Raw genomic sequence first — 23651 nt, forward strand, 5'->3', positions numbered from 1 at the left:
CCTCTGGAGGAGCCGTGCCCAGGTTCTTTTTCTGCCTTGTCAATTTATGATACGCAACCTCCCGGGCCCTGATTTCTCACACTCCAAACTTGGGGTTTGTGAGCTCGGATCTGCTCAGGCACTGATGTGGCTGGCCGAGTCCGCCAGCGACACAAAACCGCTTTGTCCAGAACCCGCGTGGGGCCAGCCTCCTCAGTGCAGGTAGGAGGTAGCAGCCGCTCAGGGGCAGCGTTCACTCCGCAGGGCGGCGCTCTGTAGCCCTCTCTCCCGCTGTCACGCTGCCAGGACCTCCTCCTCCTCCTCTACCTGCTGTGTCTCCAGCCAGTCGCCCTCAAGGCAGGGCATCTGCAACTTACTTCAACCGCCCGCCCCCCCAACCCCGACCCATTCCTCCTTCCTCTGGGTTCCATCCCGTTTTTCTCTCTACATTAAAAAAAAAATGTGGTAAAATGTATGTAATATAAACTGTACCGTGTTAACCATTTTAAAATGTACGATTATGTAGTGTTAAGGATACTCATGGTATTGTGCATCCATCACCACCATACAAACCCCGTAATGCTTTTCCTTTTGCAAAGCAGCATCACTGTACCCATCAGACACTAACTCCCCATTTCCTCTCCCTCCAGACCCTGGCAGCCACCATTCTACTCTCTGCCTCTACGGATCTCACTACACTAGGGACCTCATATAAGTGGACTCATACAGTAGTTGCCCTTAGGGACTGGCTTCTTTCTCTTAGTATAACCTCCAGGTTCTTCCATATTGTAGCATGTGCCCTTTTGAAGGCTGAGTAATATTCCACTGTATGTGTAGAGCACATCGCCTGTCAGGGGACACTGGCTTGCTTCCACCTTCTTACGTATATTTTTTTTTGTGTACTGCTATGGCCAAGGAATGCTCTTCCTTTAAATTCCCTTAAACATTTCCTTTGGTCTGTGCCACACCATGTGAACACTCACTTTCGTGCGGATTGCTTTATCAAGGGGCAAAAATTTATTATATCTTTGCAAATACCATGCTTGTTTTTTTTTAACCAATCTCTATTCAAACTTAGGCTGCAGGAGGAAGCTTCTATCAATAACCTCCTCCCAGGCAGTGTCTAGGCCCTTTCACACACATAATCTCATTTTTCTGATAGATTTTTTTGAGAAAATGTGCTCCCCCTCACCTCCTAAATGATGAAGGTAAAATGCTCATTGTATACAATTTAGAAAATACAGACAAATAGGAGGAAAAAAGTCACTCGCAGAGTCCTGCCACTCAGAAGCAAACATGGCTCATGTTTTGGTGCCTTCTCTTGCCTATCTTTTAGTAATAGCAACAGCAATGACAATTTATTGAGTGCGATAACCAAGCACGTTGTGCTGGGTGGCTGTTACTGGCCTATCTTAAAGATGAGGACAGTGAAGCTCTGAGAAAAGCAGCTTGTCCAAACGTGTCTGTGGACCAGTCATTGCAAAGAGACAGATTTGAACTGTCATTTTCCTTCTGCCTCCTTGGCTTCAGATAAGAAAGGGCCAGGGTGCAGCCTGAGAACAGAGATGTGGACGCTCCCCTAAAACCACAGATGCACGCACGGAAACCCTTGTTTCTGGCTGAGCTGTCACTGGAGCCATCCAGGGCTGTGTGGTCAGGCTGTGGCCTCAGCTCCTGCCAGTCTCCTCCCTTCGCATTTTCAGCGTGAACATGGGGGAAAGGCGGGGGAGCAGGGGAGCATGGGCAGGGGTCCCCTGTTCCTTCGCATTGCCTGTAATGAGCTCGCCCAGCCCCTCATGGGTTCATTAAACAAAGGCCACCAGACGGAACAGGAGCCCCAGCTGGCAGTCGGGCCAAGCAGGCTGCTTGACACACTATGAAAGTCTAATTAGGGTGTCGGCCCAGGCCAGTGCAGCTGGCATAGGCCCTCCGCACGATGCTAATGCAGCTTTGGAAGCAGGAGTCTCTAAGGGATGCCTGGATTTGCCCTTTGACCCCAGGGCCAACCAGTGCTGACCTCTGGCTGCCTCTCTGGAGCTCAGTGGACAAGATCTGTGCTGTGCTCTGGGTCCTTCGTCCTGCTGTCCAGAGAAGGCTTGTCTTGCTGTCTTACAGATACTTCATTTAAGAGTGTCCATCTCTCTGGCAGGTAGCCTCTCAGGGCCTTGAGGGAAGGGCCTAGATCTTGTTAGTTTATTCCCAGTGCAGTGGGCCCAGTGCCAGACAGAGATGGGTGGGCGGGGGGGGGGGGGGGGGTTGTGAATGAGTGGGAGTAAGGAAGGGAGGGCAGAAACATACTTGGTGTATAAAGCCTGCTGTGGCTGAGAGATTTTGTTTAGAGAGAGAATTGATTTGCCCAAGATAGGGAATTGATTTGCACAGCAAATGAGTGTCCGAACTGGGATGGGGACCGTCAGTCCATTCGGCTGCTGTAACAAAGTACCACAGACCATGGTGGCTTATAAACCTATTTTGCATGGTGCTAGAAGCTGCAAGTCCATCACAGCAATCATTTGATGATATTTTCTTTCTTCTGTTTTTTATGTTTGATTGTTCATCTCTCTTCCATTAGACAGGAAATTCCACTATGGCAGGAACCGCCTGTCTTGTTTACTACTATAAATCAGGGCATGGCACCTGGTAGGTGCTCAGTAAATATGGCTAAATAAACAAACAACAAATACAGAATATTATGGGCACACAGAGGAAGCACCAGGTCAGACTCAAGGAAGCTTTCAAGAGGAAGTGACATCTACACTGAGCCCCAAAGAGCAAGCAGGTAGCAGAGTTCAAAGGACGTGGTGCCCACCTCAACCATCCATACCAACCGTGGGCATGCCCCAAGACATGTGCTTGTCTCTCAAGAGAAGGTACATTATCTGAGAGCAGGGACTGTGTTCTAATCATCTTTGTGTTTCAGCACATGGCACAGTCTAAGAAAACAAGACATCCTCAATGTGCATAATGTGATGGTAGAAAAGAGACAAGTGATGGTATTGTTCTCCAGATGTTCAACCTACCCCAGGTGAACCCTCAGAGCCATCACTTGAGCCTTTCTTTGAATTCTGTGCCACAGGGAGCTCAGGCCCAGTGAGTCCAGCCCAGATGGGATGCCAGTATGGCCAGGTTCTGGTTAGAGTCCTCTCAGCATGTAGACCGCTCATTCTCACTGTGTCTTCACATGGTGAGGAGAAGAGAGAGCAAGCTCTCTGTTGACTCTTCTAAGAACACGAATTCCATTCATGTGGGCTCTACCCCAATCCTACTTATCTGCCAGAGACCCTACCACCTGAGACCATCACACTGGGCCTAGGGTTTCAACATATGACATTTAAGGGGACATAGACATTCAGTCCATAACAAGAACTCAGGTCTCTTGATTCTAAGTTCAGTGCTTCTCCATTTGGTCCTTATCTGCCTGGGCAATTGAAAAAAATGTATAGTTGTCCAGGAGGTGCTATGATGGAAATAAATATAATGCAGAGTGTTCTGGTTAGTATTATGTGTAACAGCAATACTTAGTCCCAGATCTTAGTAACTCATGGTTTAGTGGGTCAGGAATTTGGACAGGGCTCAACTGGGTGATTTTTCTACTTTATATGACATTGACTGGGATCACCGAGTGATATTCAGCTGGTGGCTGCTCTGGCTAGACAGTCCAAGATGGCTTTACTTAATGTGCTTTTCTGGGGATGGCTGGAAGGCTGGGCCCAGCTGGGCTGAATCCTTCCCCATGTGGTATCAGGACCTCTCTACCTGGTATTTCAGACTTCAGACACCATAATCCAGGACTCTGAGAGAGCACTGGGGAAGCCCCATCTTCTTCAGTGCTAGGCCTGGAACTGGTACAACACCATCTCTTAGCCTGAGCTCAGCTTTAAGGAGATAGGAAATAAAGCCTTCCTCTTGTCGGAGGACTGTCAAAGGATTACAGCCCTCTTTCGTCTCCACATTGAACTAGAATAACAGTCAGGGAAGGTGCCTTGAGGAAGTGGCATTTAAGCAGAGACCTGGAGAATGAGTAAGGGCAGCTCTGGGGGCAGGGGGAGGAGAAGAGGGGCCAGTGGGGCTGGAACACCATGGTGGTGAGGGAGTGTGAGAAGCCACTGAAGCATTGTAAGTAGGCGGGAGCATGATCCCATTTCTGTTTTTTTTAAACTTTTTATGTTTATTATTTATAATTGAGAGAGAGAGAGAGAGAGGGAGCGCACAGGCAGGAGAGGGTTAGAGAGAGAGGGGAACATAGAATCTGAAGCAGGCTCCAGGCTCTGAGCTGTCAGCACAGAGCCTGACACGGGGCTCAAACTCAGAAACCGTGAGATCATGACCTGAGCCGAAGTCAGATGCTTAACCGACTGAGCCACCCAGGTGCCCCTCCCATTTCTGTTTTTGAAAGATGACCCTGGACCGGAGGGGGCATGAGTAGAGCAGGGGAGACGGGTGGTGTGGGTGGGAGTATTGCTCTGCAGGTGGGTGTTGACGATTGTAGGGGTGATGACAGAGCAGACAAGGAGGAGTGGGCACTGCTGGGTTGTCTTTCAGAGGTAGGATTCAGGAAAAGAGGAATCAAGGATGTCTTCCACCTGAGACTTGACAGAGGACTTGAGAAGCACGAGGCAGAAGCTACCATCCTGTGCTGAAATCACCTGTGTTCTTGTCTATCCCCTTTTGACAACCAGTGGGCTGTGAACTCAGAGATGGCAGAGAGAGTGGCTCTTGACCTAGGGTCACTTAGTACCTGCTTTGGCATCTGGTTGGCATGCACTACATGTTAGTTGAATGAATGAACAGAGATCAAGTGGTGATTGGAGTTCCTCTGACGTGGGGCTGGTGGGAGGCAGGGAAGGGGACATCTGTCTTCTGGCTGCCTTATGAGCTTGGTGAAACCATTCAGGCAAAGGGTCACCCACTCCTTGTGCCTCATGCCTGGCACAGTGTTGTTGAGAGGACAGAATGTGGGCTTTATGGTGCTCTCCCTGACTGGGCAGTCGGGACTCTAGAGCATCAGTTTACAAAGTGCGGTCCTGACCAGCAGCGTCACGTGGGGACTTGTCTGAAATGCAAAATCTCGGGCCTCCCCCAGACCTGCTGAATGACAAACTCCAGGGGTGGGGCCCAGAAGTCTGTATTTTAACAAGCCCTCTAGGAGATTCTGATGCTCATTCATATTTAAGGGCACCCACTGCAGTGGTTTTCCAGATGATAAATTAGTCACAACTCACTTTTAGGCCATGCTAGCCTTCTAGACCCTTCCTCTTCCCCAGAGTCAGGTCCGTAACCCACAGTCCTTTCCCAGCCAGCCCTGGCCTGAGCTTGGCTTGTCCTTTGCAAGACCTGGAACTGAGTGCCGTTCCTGAGCAGGAGTGTGGTGCGGGGGGCAGCACACAGGGGGCTTAAAACTTGCCTCTGGGGTACGTGGATGTCCTTGAAACAAATTGAATAGTTCTAGGAAGCCAGAGGTTTCCTAGGACTAAGACTTTTTCTCCCTCAGTGGAGGGTTTTCTAAGACATCAATACACTGATATGTCTAGGGGTGAGGGCAGGTTTGGGGAGGGGACATGAATGGAGTTAGGAGCAACTACCTATTCCATACTCCCTGTTAAAGATTCCGAATACCTGTTAGGGGATAGAAGGCTCTGAGAAGTTCTGCAATAAATGAGCCTGTTGATTTCTTTCTGAAAGCTATATGATCACAGAATTCTCCCTCCCCTGAAATATTATTATTTCACCAAACTAGCACTGCTTGGGACCCAGTTTGAAAAGCCCCATCCTAGCCCAGCTCCAGATTTCCATCTGGAATATTAGCACCACATGCAAATAGTGCCCTGTGTATGAGGTGATGTCCTCTTCTATCCTGACACCTTCACAGTTTTTGATACCTCTCACCTTCCATGGGCTATACCTGAGAAAAGTGCTTTCTCTAGCCAGTTGTTGATTGCTGCTATTTGGACAGCTGTGGCCGGGGGGGGGGGGGGGGTGGTGGTGGTGTGGGGTGTGGGGAAGGCAACAGAGAATTGTATTCAAATATGTTTAAAGTTGGGAAAGTCAGATTTTGGAAAGAACTGGGAGGTGTGTGGCTGGCTAATGAATAATGCTTAATAGTCCACGTGAAGAAGGTTTGGAGCATCTCTTCACGGAGCAGTTGGGAGGGAGGATTCCAGCGAGCAACTAACGTTTTCTCGCAGATGTAGTATTTCCCTAAAAAGATGCTATAATTTAGGTTTAGCCTTTCAGGTGAAACCTAAGCAGAGAAGCACTTTGGTAGCAGGTAAATGGAGCCTGTCAATGGGCTGAGGATTCAGAATCAAAAGGTTTGCTTAGACTGAGGTGGGATGAAGGAGAAGGTCCTCCAGGTGGGTCTCCTGTCTCCATTCATAGTCACTACTATTACTATGACTAGTATCACACTAGTAATAGCTTTCCGGTAATACTTCCCAGGGTTGATATTCTTCCAGTACCGTGTGCCAGCCACACCTTTCCTGATCGCTCGGTGCTGTGCTGTGTGGGTTGTTTAACCCTTCAGATACTCATCACATGCCAAGTGTTCTACTAGATCTTTTGCATGTGTGGCCTCATTTAATTTTCGTGGTAAACATGGTGACCTTTGAGGCAGGTACTATCCTGCCTTTCTCATTGAAAACATTGAGGTTGAGAAGTTAAGTCATTTGCTCAGAGGGACATGGCTAGAGCAGGTATGTGGCAGAGCTAGAATTCTGACCTTGGTTTTTTGGGCTCCAAAATGCAAAACTGCTTCAAACTGCATGACTTTGGGTATCCCGTCACCTCTCTGGGATAGTTTAGTGTTTCCTGAGAGCCATCCATCGGTCTAGACCAGTCCTGCATGTGTGGGTGTTGAGGGTTCCCTTCTCTCCTCCTGAGCAGCTCTGGCTCATCCCAGCAGGGCCAGCTCAAGGCTTGCTTCCTCTGGGAAGCCCCTGCTGTAGACCCCAGGCCCACAGTCAACTGCTCTTCCTCTGGCCTCCCATGGTGATCTGTGTGTCACTCACATTATTACTGTCAGATTACCAAGGAACGTTCCAGTTCATATGTCTGGTTCTCCCACTTGAGTCTGATGGCTGCTTGAAGGCAAGGGGTCATTTCTAGTCTCTCTCTCCCTCTCTGATCAATGATAGAAGTTCTTTTGAATGAGTAGTTGAAAAGACCAAGATATTACCAAATACTTCCTTTAAACATATGAAGGAAATAGACTTACTTTGTGTGACTACAGAAAGGGGAGAGGTGAGGTCCAAGGATAGCATTTTCAGAGAAACTGTTCGACCTAGAGAACATTCCAGTAGCCAGAGCTGTCCATCAAGGAAAGGGCTGCCTTGAGGATGTGAGCTCCCAGTCTGTGGAGGAGTGCACACAAAGATCCAGTATTTTAAGTGGGCATTTCTGCAACATGAGGGCTGGTCAGACCAGATTGGTGTTCCTCCAAATGAGGGTGCGATCACTGATAGCACATGAACCATAAATATTGAATTCTTTAATTCTCTTTCAGTCTCTGTGGTTGGCTCAAGGAGACAGTCTCAGTTTGGTTACTAGTGTGTTGCTATGCCTCTCTAATCTCCCCTTTCACAAATAGAGAGCAGACCTCAGGCACCAGCATCTCCCTAGGATTGAATGATGCTATTTTGTTTTCCTTGAACTTACTTCTTGAGTTAACTTTCTATTTATGGCAAGTGATGCTGGTTTTTTAAAATTTTATTTTAACTAAGACTGGGGAAAGTCCTTTGTAAATAAATTCACTTAAGTAAAAAGTAAATAATTAACAGGGAGGTATTAAATATGGTGGGTTTGCAGGAAAGGCAAAAAGCCTGAAGCCCATGTAAGACCTCCCCGGAGTCATTCTAGCTCCTTCTGGAGAGTGAATGTCTTGCATCACTACCCTTTCCATCTTCCACCTTTCTGTTTTCATTGCTGGGAGGGATTCTAAAGCAGGAATCTCAGCCTAAACCGTGATTTTTGCAACAGCTACACCCCCTTTTCTCCTTCCAAGTTTTCCCTTCTGGCTCTTTTCTAGATCCTACACCAGCTTTCCTGAAATCTTCAGAGACTATAATTAGCAACTTCCAAAGTATTAACCAGGATGTGGTTTATTTATGTATGATATGCTTTATATAAATATATATGTGCATATCATTTAAATTTTATTCTAAAAATGAAAAATAGATGATGTAATAAAGGAGATTTCATTTTTTATTTTTTTATGGCCATTTGCATTTTATTTATAACTGCATTTGAAAGCATGCTTGCCATTCCTTGTTGGGCATTGTGGTGTTTGCTTACAATCAGGGGAAGAAGCCTATTGATTCCTAAGCCCATGACCCACTCTAAGCCCACTCACCTCTCCATTCACTTCTAGACATGATGTCCACTGTTATCTTTTTTTCTTTAATATATGCTTTATTGCGAAGTTGGCTGACATACAGTGTATACAGTGTGCTCTTGGTTTTGGGGGTAGATTCTCGTGATTCATTGCTTACCTACAACACCCAGTGCTCATCCCAACAGGTGCCCTTCTTAATGCCCATCACCCACTATCTCCTCTCCCCCGCCTCTCCAATCAACTCTTAATTTGTTCTCTGTATTTCTGAGTGTCTTGTATGGTTTGCCTCCCTCCCTCTCTGTTTGAAATTGTTTTTCTTCCCCTTCCCTTCCCTTCCCCCATGATCTTCTGTTAAGTTTCTCACATTCCACGTATGAGTGAAAACATGATATCTGTCTTTCTCTGGCTGACTTATTTCACTTAGCATAATACCCTCCAGTTCCATCCACATTGCTGCAAATGGCAGGATTTCATTCTTTCTCATTGCCAAGTAGTATTCCATTGTATATATAAACCACATCTTATAAAGGGGATTGTAACAAGTAGGAATGTGCAGGGGTTTACTTTTGACTCAATTCCATTAGACAAATAGGGTAATAATGACCTTGGAAGATTATATAGTACCTTGCTTACACATTGCAAATTACCTCCCCAGCCTTAGTTGCTTAAATCCTCCCAAGAATCCTAGTGGAGCTGGGAGTCAGAAAGGTGTCATTATCTCCACCTGACACACAAGAGACCTGAAGGCCAGACAAGGTGAGTCCTGATTTAGGATCCCCAGGTGATCAGTAGAAGAACCAACCAGAGGAGACATGGGTCAGGGCTAGCACTGCATATACAGTGGTGTGCTCATTTTGCAGATGGATAAACCAAGGCAAAGGGGTTTGTAGGGAAAGAGAAGATGAGGTTGGCCGGGCTTTGCCCATTGAGGTAGAGATTTTCATTCTGGTGCCAAGAATATTTTTAGCAAGTTCAAGGGGGGAGCTCAGAGGTGCTGCTGGACACCAGACCCAGTGTGCCATCACTTTGAGGTGTGAGAACAAGTGAGTGAATCAGCCTGCTCCAGGGTGGAGAGGGAGTCTCAGGACCATTTGCACTGGGTCTTGAAGTATACATGAGAGTTTGCAGTGGGGGAGGAAAACCAACACTTGTGGAAAGCCTACCATGGGTCATATATCTATATACATCCATCGTTGGAATTTCCGAATAACCTAATGAGCTGCTAGTGGTAATAATAGTGATTATAACAACAATAATAATTATCATATGCTGGGTTTGATGCTAAGAGCATCCCGTGAATTACCTCATTCAGTTCTTAAGGTGCCATTGTGAGGTAGCCATCATCAATCCTATTTTACAGATAAGGAAAGAAAAGGTCTAATTAACTATCCAAGTTCACCCAGCTGGTGAAGGACAACTGGGATTTGAGCCCCAGCCTTTGACTCAGCACTGAAGCATGGGTAAGCAGATCCTGCCTCAGCCAGGTGACCCAATGGATGTAGTCCCTCCCCTTCCGAATTATGCTTTCTCAGGGTTGGCATCAGCCAAAGATAGCTTCTAGTCAGTGGATTTCAATTCGTTCTCCTTGCCCTAAAAACTCACATTCACCATTTGTCGTGGTGGCTCTGAGGCGAAGCCCCAGGATAAACTCTTTCTCTTCACCTGGATGGCTCCTCTGCTTCCCACCTGGCCTCCCTGCCCCAATGATCTCATCATTGGCCCACTTAAACCTTCATTCAGCCTTGACCTATGTATAAGGTCCTTCCTGCCACAGCTGCCTCTGCTTCCACTGTGCCTTCCCTCAGCCCTGCTCTAGACAGCTAGCCCCAGAACAGCCCATGTCCTATATGACTTTACAGCTTCACACTACTCAGGCTTCCCTCTGCCTGCAGGATGCTCCCATCTTTTCCCTTTGCACCTCTTCTGTGTACTTCAAGGCCCAATGCAAATGTTCCTGTGACTTTCCCTCTACCCTGAGGCAGAATTAGCTCCTCCCTCCCTCCTCTGGGATCCCATTCCTTACACAGCATAACACAGTACCCTCTCCTGCTTAGCATCCCTCCTCCTTTTTTCTGATAACAGCATTGAGATTTTCCTCTGGGGACTCATCCCTGAGCTATGGTGAATCTGTAACTGGCTCTGAATCATCTTGGTCGCAGAGCTTTAATCTAATAAGATGTAATTCCAGGACTTTTAGTGGACTGATGGGGGGTGGAGGCTGTCTTTCTACTGGGATTACTGGCAGCCAGGGTATTTTTGGTCTGTAGAGGGCCTACCTGAGAGTGAAGCCAACACAGAGAGAGGAAAGCAGAGCCAAGAGATGGGGAGAGCAAGACCAGATCCTGAGAACATCCTTTGAGCCCCTGGGTCCAGCTATTCCTGAGGCCAACCCCCTCCTCTTCCTTTATATTTTTTTTAAATTTTTTTTTCAACGTTTATTTATTTTGGGGACAGAGAGAGACAGAGCATGAACGGGGGAGGGGCAGAGAGAGAGGGAGACACAGAATCGGAAACAGGCTCCAGGCTCTGAGCCATCAGCCCAGAGCCTGACGCGGGGCTCGAACTCCCGGACCGCGAGATCGTGACCTGGCTGAAGTCGGACGCTTAACCGACTGCGCCACCCAGGCGCCCCTTCCTTTATATTTTTTGATTACAATGTTTTATCCTTTAAATTTTTCCTTCCTTCCACTTACTATCATTTTTGCTTAAGCCAGCCTGAAGTATATTTGTCACTTAAATTAGAGGAATTCTGACCAATAGCTGTAATAATTCTTGGCTTGCATTAATTTTACCTGTTAGACTGTGAGCCTTCTCAAGGCACATCTAGTCATCTTTTCAATCCACTGTGACTAGACTGTCCCTAGCATGTGGCAGATGTTTAAAAAAATATTAGAAGAGCGAGTTAAGTGAACAGGTGAATGAATGGATGAATTAGATTCTGCCAAGGACTCTGGAGGAATACAAGGAAATACAAGAGACTGTTCCTGCCTTCAAAGGGCTTCTAGAATAAGCAGAGGATCAAGCCCCATACATGTGAGTGGCGATTGATCAGCTAAGCAACAACATAAAAGGTGTCCAGAGGTGACCATCTGAGAAGATCGAAATGTGTGATTTAGACAGATCTCAGGTAATCCCTGAAGGAAAAGCCTTTTGAACAAGACTTCAGAGAGTGGGCTTTTGCCATGTGGAAAGGGTAGGGGAAGGCATTCAAAGTGAGTGAAGACAGAATATGCACAGGTGCCAAGGCAGGAATGCCCACGAGCTGGGAAGAGCTAGCTACCCCCTTCCTGGGTTTCAGCAGCCTCATTGTCCTGTCATTGAAGATGGGACGAAAGGGTCCTGCATAATGGCTATTCACCGTCGTCATTTTGTGCATCTTGTGAGGCTTTTCAAATAAGTTGGGGAATTGGGAACAAAAAAGCCTTTGTCAGCTCATGTGTATGCATTTTGGTTTTGGAAAATAACAGTCGATATTGTTAACATTTGAAGACCCTCACTGACCACTGAGTTGCTCATCCATCCATATGATAGATGAGACAGCAGAGCCTCAGAGAGGTAGAGTGACAAGCCCAAGGACTCACAGCTGATTAGCAGCAGAATTTAACCAGAGTCAGAACCTCTCCAACTCACAATACAATGGCCTCAGTTTCCTTGGGAGGAAAAAAAAAAAAAAAAAAAAAAGATAAATGAAGAAACCCATCCCTGGTTCAGAGCTTCATCCACTGCCCGGAGAAGGTTTCTGCAAGCAGAGAGGGGGAAGTGGGAGCGGGGTGGACCGGCCTTGGATGCCAGTTAATGGGGTCAGACTTTATCTTCTGTATCCCAGGTCCATTCGCTCCTCTGATGGACCACATGAAAGACGCCTGAGTGATCATGTAAACTGTTCTGGGACTCCTGATCCACTTGGGGCAGCAGCCTATTATGGGTTGAACTGTGTCCTCCCAAAATTTACATGCTGGAGTCCTAACCCCAAAACCTTAGAATGTGACTTTATATGGAAATAGGGTCTTTGCAGAGATAATCAAGTTAACCTGCACATAGGGTGGGCCCTAATCCAGCACGACTGGTGTTCTTATAAAAAAGGGAAATTTGGACACAGACACAGGGAAAACATCATGTGAACTCGAAGGTGGAGATTGGGGTGATATGTCTATAAGGCAAGCAACACAAAAGATGGCCAGCCAACCACCGGAATCTAGAAGAGAGGCATGGAACAGGGTCTCCCTCACAGCCCCCAGAAGGAACCAACCTTTCTGACACTTTGATCTCAGACTTGTAGCCTCCAGAACTGTGAGACAACACATTTCTTCTATTTAAGCCTCCCAGTGTGGTGCTTTGTTACAGCAGCTGTGTACAACAGTACCCAGCCCAGACGCTCATCCTGGCCTTCAAGGCCCCAGCTCATGCTACCTCTCCAGCCTTGTCTGCACCCCTGGTTACCTCCTCTCTGCTCTCTGGCCACGCATGCCTTCTCTCTGTTTTACAAGGCATCCATGCACACGGAGCCTTCACACTTACTGCTGGAATGCTCTTCTTTATCCCTGTGTTACACCGAAATCTGCCCATCCTTGTGAATCCAGCTTATCCTTCTGGATACTTTTCATCTCTTCAGCCAACTGTGTGCCCTGTCCTTCCAGAGAAACAGTGGTGAACATGATAGACGTAAGCTTGAGAGAAGTCAGAGACCAGAAGCAGAAAGTAAATGAACAGGACAAATCTCAGGAATGGGAGTGCAGTAATAACAATAAAATAGGGGTTTGTGCTAGGGACCAGGGAGCCCCTGAGGGTCAGGGAAGGCCACATGCGGGAGAAACATCTGAACTGAAGCCTCGATGGTAAGAAGGACCAGCATGGTCAACAGATGCTCACTTCTACCTCCCTGGGGTGGGGTAAGCCCCCACTATAGACCCTTGAGGTACCATGCATTTCTCCTGCATAGCCCCTATCACTGATGCAATTTTATTTCTTTTTTTTAATGTTTATTATTTATTTTTGAGAGAAAGAGACAGAGTGTGAGCAGGGGAGGGGCAGAGAGAGGGGGAGACACAGGATATGAAGCAGGCTTCAGGCTGTGAGCTGTCAGCACAGACCCTGACACAAGGCCCAGACTCACGAACTGTGAGATCATGATCTGAGCTGAAGTCGGACGCCCAACTGACTGAGCCACCTAGGTCCCCCGAAATTTTCTATGTATTTATGTGATGACTTGATTATCACCTGAGGCCCCCACTGGACTGTACACTCCATGAATGAGGGAGTATGACTCATTTTGCTTACCATTGCCTGGCACATAAGACGGCACTCAGGTAATATTTGTGGACTTAATGATTCATGCTCCAAGTAAGGGCGATGAATTCCAAATCCTGCTCAGGGCAGCTTAGGTAGCAAGAGGTTATGCTTACCTTTTGGGCCCTGGAACTAATTGAGGGAGCCTTTTTTCAGGGGCAGCTTTGCTAGCAGTCTGCTGAGCAAGCCAGCGTAAGCCCCAAAAACGTCCTAGAAGGGAGCAGGAAGCCAGAGGCAGGGATTTGGCATCTTGGCGATGGTGTCAGCTGCAGGAGCTTGCCTCTCTCCCAGAGGAACCACAGTCCCAGGGCAGTAGATTTGGATTCATCTGCAGCGTGGGGCTCTGAAGGCCTGGAAATGGGTTCTGTTTGCAAAGCGGAATTTTCCGGCCCCCAGCTGAGAAGCAGGAGAAGCTGGCTCACTGCTAATTTCATTTCCCTAGCTCACCAGCTTGGCAAGACCTTGCTCCTCTAAGCTGCATTCTCTTGGAGCCTCATACCCAGCAACTCTAGCCAAAGAAAGAAAGCTGTGACTCACCAGAAATTTTCATTGCTGTTTTCTGGCCAAAAAAGAAAGAAAGAAAAAGAAAATATATATACATATGTATGTGAAAGTTCTCACATACATATGTATATGCCTGCTGCTTCTGCCTGCTGCATAGATACTGGGATGCACGATTGGAAAAGCAGAAAGGCTGCTCAAGATGTGCCTTAGAGTAGAGAGCGCTGGCCAGGTTCACTGTGACACCTTCCAAAAGTGTGGCTGCAGCAGGCGAAATGAGTGCTGGAATGGAGAGCTGGGTTTCAGGCCAAAGGGGTCCCATTCTCAAAAGGAACAAGTAACCCCCTGGAAAAGGAAGGCTGGTGTCCAGCTCTTCCATGTGTCTTTGGGTGCTTCTTCCTGGGGTTCTGGTACAATCCAGATGGCCAATGGGATGGTGATCGATGTGCTGGCTGGAGCCTTTGACCTGTCCCCTCCTCTGCTTTGCTTCCTGGACTCCAGCCACATTGGCCTTTATTCAGTTCCTTAAATGCACCAAACTCCCCCACCCCATCATGAACTTTTGCCTATTCTCTTCCCTTTGCCTGGGCCCTTGTCCCCTGAGCCTCCCCTCCCACCCCCTTACCAGGCTCCTGCCCTCTTCCTTTAGAGTCCAGCCTAAAAACTGCTTCCTCAGAGATACTTCAGGGACCCCCAGGCCAGGTCCTCTGGTTATGGGCTCTCCTGGCACCATTTTCTCTAGCACTTCCTGCAATTGTAACTTGACACACATTTGCAGGATTTCTTAAGCGGTGTCTGTCTCCCTCACTATACTGTAAACTCCGCGGAGGCAGGAACTGTGTCTGTGGTGTTCAAAATTACATCCCTGGGGTCTGGACCATATGAAATATTCAATAAAAAATGTATTGAGTGGATGAACTGCTGAATGAATGACCATGGAGCTGTTTTCTGGTGTTTAATCCCAAGGCTAATGGTACCATTTGAGTAGGCAGAATACAGAGGTTATGCACAGACCCGCATAAAGTCACGTAGGCAGTGTGGTGGACACAGGTGAACACTCACCCTCAAGTCCAGGCAACTTTTTGTTTTGCCATGTTGGGTTCCATCTGTGGCTCTTGCTTCTTCTTTCTGACATGGTGAGAGCCTGGTACCATTGTGGCCAAGACCATGGGTGGCAGCTTTCCACAAAGCAGTCAATTCCACCCCTGATCCTGGCTGTGGACAGCCCTTTTCCCGCCCCCACCCCCTGCCCCAGCCAAGCCTTGTAGTCTGTTAATGAGCCGCCCTACACAAAGGGAGCCAGGGCTGGGAGAAGGTGAGGAGAGCAGAACAAGCAGTCTCCCGTTCTGGGATAGACCAAGTGCACGGGCCTGCTGGTTGGATGGCAGGCCTGGGCAGCATCTCTGCAGGGAAGGATGGGATAGCCTATAATGGCCATCTTAGGTAACCAGGGGGAGGGGAGGAGCCCAGCCCTGTCCCGTCCCTCCAGCCTCAGCCTTGCCAGGCCTCCTGAGGATTTGCCTCTTCTGCCATGTGGTCGTGCACATTTGTACAGGGTTCCATGTCATTCCATGGTTTCAAATACCATCTGAGTGCTTGCTACCACCTTCCCCATTTGTTTCTCTAGCCCAGATATCACCATCCTGGTATTCCTTAAGCCCTTTAGACTTGTTGTGTTCAAACGGAGTTCCTCTCTGTCCCTCCCTGCCTCACCACTGCTCTGCTTCTCCTCAGCTTAGCAAATGCCACCCCTGCTCTCTCAAGGTGCCCAACTGAGGAAACTTGGGAGTCTTCTTGGACATCTCTTCCTCCCTCCCCATCCGCATCTCAAACTCCATCCGGTTAATCTCCAGACCCAGTCTGTTCACTACCTAGGTATTTCTTGAATCCTTCATCTTTTCTCTTGGCCCCCTTGAGCCCGTCCTCCACAGAGTAGCCAAAGCTAGAGTCTGCAGATGCAGTTTTACCTGTTCACTCCCCCACTCTAGATCCTTCGATGGCTTTCCACTGACTTGAGGACAAAGCTCAAACTCTGTAATGGAACTTATAAAGGCCCTTGGCTATGTGGCTTCTGTCTGATTCTCCAACCTTCCACATTCCACCCCAGAACGCCATGCTCGAGCCCCACTCGACTGTGTTCTACTCACCCACATGCTCTCTCTGGCCTCTCTCTGGGCCTTTGTTCACCATATTTCTCCATCTAGAAAGCTCTGTCCTATCCAACTTCATTGCAGCCTTTGGTTCTTAGTCAAGAAAGTGCTTCCTCCGGGAAGGGAAGCCATCCATCACCTCACCACCAAATGTGGGCAAGAGGGCCCTCCTCTGCTCCACACCTCCTTCTCATGACTACATATATGAGGCTGTGTCACCATCTTCTGTTCCTCCCATGTGGCTCCTCACTTGAGTGGAAGGCATGTGGGGGCAAGATCTCGCCTGCTCTGGTCCCTGCTGCATCTTCAGCACCTAGCTGTGCCTGGCCCGTCCACACAGACTGCAAAGAGAGCCTGGGAGAACCAAGACCCTCGTCTTCCCAGCAGCTGCTCACTTTAGCTTGACAAGTCCTTGGTTGTTTCGGGTAACTTTCTTCCACTTGCCTCCACTTGTCCTGCCTCCCTGTGGGACTCCATCGGAGATTGCAGAGATTGCTTCCTGCCCACAGCTTCTGATGAGAAAGGGCTGTGCTGGCTTTCTCTGACCAAGTCTCTCTGACCATGTGACCTCATTTCATGGCCCCCAAGCCATCCCAGCACTTCTTTACCCTTTCAAAATCACTTGCCTTCTTTTTCCCCCACCTGAAATTCACCTTTTGGCTGTGACTTCCATAAATTTTGTACATTTAATTCCCTGATGCTGCTCAATTTTTGCATCCCAGACTGAGCTAAGCCCTTGAAGTAATTTGAGTAACAGCTCAATTATCTCATCTCTCCCTTAATCTTTCCATTTCTATCAGGAAGCAGTGAAAAATGGGATGTGCAAAGTATTTTCTGCCCAACCTGCTTCTCCCTTGCAGTTGTTATCTCAGTTTGTGTCATCAGCATCTACCCAGTTGCCTGAGATCTGCACCTTGGAATCACTCTACTTTCCTCCATCCTTCTTCTTCCTCTCTATTTCCAGGAGCTCTCCATGATGATCTGTGCTCCCTTGGAGGTGTCTCAAGTCCTTCCTTCTCTGGCCACACTGCTACCCACCCAGGCCCTCATCATCTCTCTCTTTTCCTAGACTAAGGTCACCTCCTGACTAGTCGTCCTCTCTCCAGCCCCATGCCTCTGTCCACCCCCATCTATCCTGCCATACACTCACCCATCTATGAGTCTACTCATCTATTTACCCATCCACTCATTCACCTACCCATTCACTCATCTACGCATCCACCCACTTATTCATGTATTTACCCATCTACCCACCCCTTTATCCACTCATCCATCCATCCATCCATTCATCTATCCATCTATCTATCTATCCATCCATCCTGCAGTCTGCCCTCAGTGATCTAAACACACTTTGGTTAAATCATACCTCTGCTTACGTAACTTTCATGACTCCTCACTGCCTATAGCAGGCATTCTTAGCCCTGGATGCACATTAGAATCCTACAGAAAATGTTTAAAAATTACCAATACTAGGGGCGCCTGGGTGGCTCAGTCAGTTAAGCATCTAACTTTGGCTTGGGTCATAATCTCATGGTTTGTGAGTTCGAACCCTGTGTTGGGCTCTGTGCTGACAGCTCAGACCCTGGAGCCTGCTTTGGATTCTGTGTCTCCCTGTCTCTCTGCCCCTCCCCTGCTCATGCTGTGTCTCTCTCTTTCTCTCAAAAATAAATAAACATTAAAAAAAAAATACCAATACTAAGGCTTTACCCCTGGAGATTCTGATTTAGTTGGTCTTGCATTGGGCCTGGCTCTTGGTGTTTTCTTAAAGCTCTGCAGGTGATTCTAATGTATAGCAAGGTAGAGAACCATGTGACCTAGAGGATAAATTCCAAGCTCATTAGCTTGGCATTCGTTGCTCCCCACAATCAAGCCCTTAATCTGCCCCTCCAGCTTCATGTCCTACCAGTCCTCTCTTAACATGTTTGAAATTCTGGCTCTATGGAGCCACTTCTCTATCTTTGTATCCATGGTGCCCTCTGCCTACAATTCTCTCTCTCTCTGCTCCTCTGTTTGGAAAACTCCTACCCATTTTGCAAGACCCAGCACAAATGTGTTCTTTTCTCATGGAAATTTATATAGCATCTACTAGGAATCAGGCACATCCCTGGGCACTGGATGTGGTGCCTGGAACAGAATAGTCTCTTCTCTGGAAGAACTTACGGTAGGGTGAGGGATGGGGATGGAAACTGCTTGAGGCAAATGTTCTCAAACCTGAGTGTGTTAGGATATCCAGAGGGCTGGTTGAAACACAGATGCTGGGCCTACCCCTAGGGTTTCTTAGTAAGTGGCCTGGGATGGCCCTGAGAACTTGCGCTTTCAACAAGTTCTCAGCTGATCCCAATACTGCTGGTCCAGGTACCAAAGTTTGAGAACCCGTGCCTTAGCGTTTGATCACAGGTGCACTCTCTGTGGAGGTATCATTGAAGCTGAGACCGAGAGGAAGAGAAGGAGGCAGTCACAAGAAGAGCAGGGGCTCACGCATTCCAGATGGAGGGAACAGCATGCATGAAGGCTCCAGGTGGGAGGGAACCTGGCACAACGGAAAAGGGGAGTGTGTGCCTGGGATGTGGAGAGCACAGGGGAGAGTGGTGCCTTCTCCAACTTCTCAAGTGGAACTGATGCTCTGTGTGTGTCTCTGTTATAGCACTTTCTCACCTTCCACTGTAATCCTTTCTTCTGCCTCAGCCACTTGAGAAGGAGCCCCTCCAAGGCACGTCTGTGTCATGGTCACCCACAGCCCATCTGAGACCTGATGCTGAGTAAATGCCAAGGGAATTGGGCTGGGTGGTTGAATTTTTTCGTGTTCTAGCTTTTTCTCTAGGTTACAAGCAAAGAAGCAATTTGTTCATTTTTTTTTCCTGTGGCAGCCTATCTTCCTTTTTCTTTAGGCATTTTCCACCGTAACCATCCTCTAAACCAAACTCCTTTCTCCCGGATTCGTGCTAGCTGGGCAGAGTTTTAGCCCATTTGGTGACAGCCAGAAAATTCCTTTAAGAGGCCCCTCCTCACCTGTCCTTCCCAAGCTTAGGAGTTGCAGTGGGGTCTGGGGCGTGGGGGTGCTGCAGGTGCCCAAGGCTGTTGGAGCTGCACCCCCGGCACATCCCCTTGGCTGTGGGAGGATAATGTGGTCATAGAGTCAGCAGAATTCCCTTCCTCAAAATCACTGGTAGTGGGCAGCTGAGCATATCCGTGGCCAGCCCTCTGGGGTGGCCCACCCTGAGGGCCCAAGGGGAGAATGCAGGTCTGGGACTATCTTAGAGGCCAGCACCTTAACATGCAGATGGTCTTCTCCCCCACATCCTGCCTTTTCCAACATGTCCTTCCCACCCTGGGAAGTAGAATAAGGGAAGAATCAGGGCCAGAGGGCAAGAACACAGCACAACACCACATGTGGCAACATGAGATTATCGGTTTCTAATTACCCTTACTTCTTTCTTTTTGGAGAGTAGGGTATATATATGTGCACACATATATGTATATACATGTCTGTGCATATATACACATATGTGTATACATATACATGTGCACACATGTGTAAATATATGCATACATATATGTATATATGTGTATACATATATACAGATATATGTATACATGTGTGTGTATACACACAAACTCACACCCTTTACTGAGGCCAACAGAGGGGCCTTTGGGAAAGTGTACACAAGTGAGAGATATTCCCCCATTTCCTTTTTCAGAAACATCCTATTTCTCATATCCCATTTCAAACATATCTCTATGGTATGTAGATATCTGGTTCTCAGACTTTGGCTTGAATCAGAATCCCATAGAAGGTGTGTTAAAACCTGGATTGCCACCTCTAGAATTTCTGATTCAGCAGGTCTGGAATGGGGCTTGAGAACCTGCATTTCTAGCGAGATCTCTGGTGATGTTGCTGCTGGTCTGAGGACCACACTTTGAGAACCCCTGTTTTAGCAAAATGCCCGGCTGGAGTCTGCTAAGACCTATCAGTTGTTACGGGGCAGGGGGGGTGTGCGGATTTATTTGTCTTGTATGTACTTTACTCAAGCATCCCATTTGGGAAGATGGGTTGACATCCTCCCAAATACAGAAGCTGAAATCCTAACAAGCCCCCAGCTCCATTGGGAGACAAAGACATGTGTCTCCAAGAGACCAAGACACAGAAGCTGGCCCTGGAAGAGGACAAAGGGGCTGGGGGAGTCAGGGAAGGGTCCACTTTTGTTTTTCCACTGCATAGTTTTAGCACTAATAGGAGCATTTCAAGCACAATTGGTTGAGTATTTCTTAGCCCCACGGAAGGCAGCTTCTGCCCAGAAGGGAGTGATGCACGTAGCAAATTCCACATGCAGTGGGAGAGGAGAATGGGATAGGACTTAGAACCCAAAGACCTGGGTTTGGCCCCAGCACTGCTCTGGGACCTTGGGGGGGGATCGCTTTACTAGCTGTAAATGTGTTCCAATGAAACTGAACTTGAAAGGGCCTCGTGAAGTTCAAAAGAGCTATAGTGGATGACAATGCAGAACACTTGTGTGGGTGACAGTTCCAGTGAGGCCAACCTGAGCTGCCTTGGTTTCCACAGGAAGGACCAGTACCTCCTCTCACCCGTGAACTGTTGGTATCTGGTCCTGCATCAGACCAGGCGGGAGAGTCGAGATCATGCCACCCTCAACGACATCTTCATGAACAATGTCATCGTCCGCCTCTCACAGATCAGCGAGGATGTCATCAGACTCTTCAAAAAGGTGGGCAAGCAGGCCACTCTACCTGCTCAGATATCTCTGCCTCAGGCTGGCCATGGCAACACTGCCAGGGTGCCAGGGTGGGATATGGTTTGTGGAGATGGGACTAGGAGGGGAGGTGTGTTGAAGGGTGCAAGGGGCCGAGGGCTGGACATGGTGTCCCAGACTCTGAGTCTGAATCCTAGATCTGGGTGGCCTCAGCCATTTCCACAACCACCCCCACAAAAATTAAAATGTCTGCATGGTTGGCAAATACTACATGTTCATTGTAGGAAATTTGGGGAAATGTACATGAGCACACACACACACACACACAAATTTAAAATCACTTGGAATGGTACCACTCTGCAGTAATCACTTTGGTGCCATAGGAATTTCTTTAAACATATAAATGCAAATACAGTTTTTGTAAGTTCTCATATCTATACATCTCCAGTATACATTTCCCAAATGACATGAGACTGCATATATGACTTTACTGTCTTCTTATGTCACCTAACAAATTACATAACACTGTATGGCAAAATTTTCCCAAGTCAATAAGTATATTTCTGTACCACTTTTAAATTATTCCATAGAATTTCATAGGTTACCCTCATTTATTTAACCAATCTTTTATTGTTGAACACTTAGCTTATTTCCATTATTTTACTCTTAGAAATAACACTACTGTGAGTATCTTTGTATATATACTTACGTCATGGTCATTGCTATTATCTTATGGTCGGTCTCTGCAACAGGAATTTTTGGGTCAAAAGTTTGCTCACTGAGCAAAGTGCTCAGTTGTTTTCAGAAAAGTTTTACCCATATAAATGCCCAGAAGTCAGGTGTGCAGGGAACAGTCACTTGTATGAGCCCTGAGGCCTCTATATCCCAGGCCTCTCACGCAGTGCCTGGCAGACAGTAGATGATGTGTGTAATGTTTGTAGAACTGAACCCACCTTTGTGAACTTCAGTGTCCTCTCTGTAAAATGGGCTGGTCCTTTGGCTTCAGCAAGCCTCATCTTCTGTGTCCTATCAAATGGTTTTAGGGTCAACTACTTCCCAGTAGTACATGTGAAGGACAGGGAGGCGTAGACCAGGGTGTGGTCTCTGGGTCCAGAGGTTTTAAATTTCTGGGTTCATAGGTTCACAATCCTGGTTCCATTATTTATCAGCTGTGTTTCTTTGGGTGTTATTACTTTAACTCTGTGCCTCAGTTTCTTCATTTGTGAGATGAGGATAAAAAGACACACAGGGCCTTGGGGACGATTAAGAGAGTGTTAACTCTTTAAAAAAAATAAAAAGGAAAAAACAAAAATGACTTTGGCACGGGTCATGATCTCATGGTTCATGAGTTCGAGCCCCGTGTTGGGCTTTGTGCTGAGAACGCTGAGCCTGCTTCGGATTCTCTGTCTCCCTCTCTCTGCCCCTTCCCCTCTCTCTCTCTTTCTCTCTCTCTCTCTCTCAAAAGTAAACATTAAAAAATTTCTTTAAAAAAGAGGGTGTTAGTCCAAAGAAAGACACGGTCAGTAAGTGTTCAGGAAAGCTGGCTACCACTCTACCAACGTGAGTGTTATTACCAAAATTATTGAGCTCATCTTACTAGGCGCCAATTTTAGGGATTAGGTGACCTGGGATTGCTAGAAGCACAAGGAGGAGAACAAGTTGATTTGAAATGTAATAATCTCTCTGTGGTCTGTATTTGGGTTGTCCACTTTGAGGACAACTTCTACAGCAAAACGGTAATCACAGGCTCATTCCCTCCCACCACACAATATGTGCCGTTCCCCTCTTGGGGCAGTGTTTATGAAACGTGGTCTAAGTTTAATATTTGTGTGAGCAAACATAATTAGGAAGGTAAATACAGTGCAATAAAAAAAAAAAATCACAGTGCTTTGCAAAACCAAACAGCTGATTCCGATCACTCGGTCTGGCCAGAAGCCCCCGCCTGCTGCCAGTGTCACATCTTTTTCCTGGGTGGGAGTGACTCACAGAGAAAGGGTCATCAGGGCCGTTAGGAAATGAAGGGTCTTTTTCCTGACTGAGCCCTGGGACAAGTGAGATAAATCTTTTCAGTTCTCATTTAGGCTGACAGCAGCCTCACTGGTGATGGAGGTTAACAGGGTAGAAAATAATGAAAAAATGTCGACAGCTGAGCTTCTGGCTGCCTTGTTACCAGGCCTGTGCCTGTGGAACAAAGGAAACGGCCTGGCCCCTGTGGGCCAGGAGAGAGCCGGAGAAGAGTCTGGCTGGCTGATTTAGCACAGCGCGGTCCCTTTGTGTCACATCAGTTATAGATAATCTCGGCACGGAGGCTGCACTCCTTATGTACTAATAGATCCCGCAGACCTCCAGCAACGGTGAGGCCGTCTCTGGTCAAACTGGGGAGTGGGATCGTCATTCACTCCATCTTACTAATGAGGGGGTAAAGCCTGAAAAACTGCCAGAGAACCCAGACTTGTCCACTTTGGGCCCATTTTCATCACCGGCAGGAAGCAGTATGGCTGGGCTTTTGAAGTTTGTCTCAGAACTGCCCCTCACTGACTTGTGAACCTGAGCCAATCTCTGAGCCTCAGTTTTCTCACCTAGGAGATGGAGATGGTGACAGTGCCCACTCTAGGGGGCTGCTCTGAAGAGCAGAGGTAGGCCAAGTGCCCAACACAGGCCTGGCATCCAGCAGGTGCTCATTAAATGGTGGCTCTC

General features: G+C 47.6%; 1 protein-coding gene across 7 annotated transcripts in view; it reads left to right on the top strand.

The window, feature by feature from the left end:
* SRGAP3 (SLIT-ROBO Rho GTPase activating protein 3) overlaps window positions 1–23651 on the top strand; it is a 354753-nt gene that overhangs the window by 219178 nt on the left and 111924 nt on the right. For all 7 annotated transcript variants that reach the window (XR_008297014.1, XM_053219015.1, XM_053219016.1 and 4 more), the window contains one exon: window positions 20807–20969. Coding sequence is in view for 6 of the 7 variants with exons in the window: in XM_027042537.2 (XP_026898338.1) it covers window positions 20807–20969 (163 nt within the window). In the remaining variant the exon portion in view is untranslated. The remainder of the gene's footprint in view (window positions 1–20806; window positions 20970–23651) is intronic.

Source organism: Acinonyx jubatus, chromosome A2, assembly GCF_027475565.1.
Source record: "Acinonyx jubatus isolate Ajub_Pintada_27869175 chromosome A2, VMU_Ajub_asm_v1.0, whole genome shotgun sequence".
Classification (NCBI taxonomy): Eukaryota; Metazoa; Chordata; class Mammalia; order Carnivora; family Felidae; genus Acinonyx; species Acinonyx jubatus.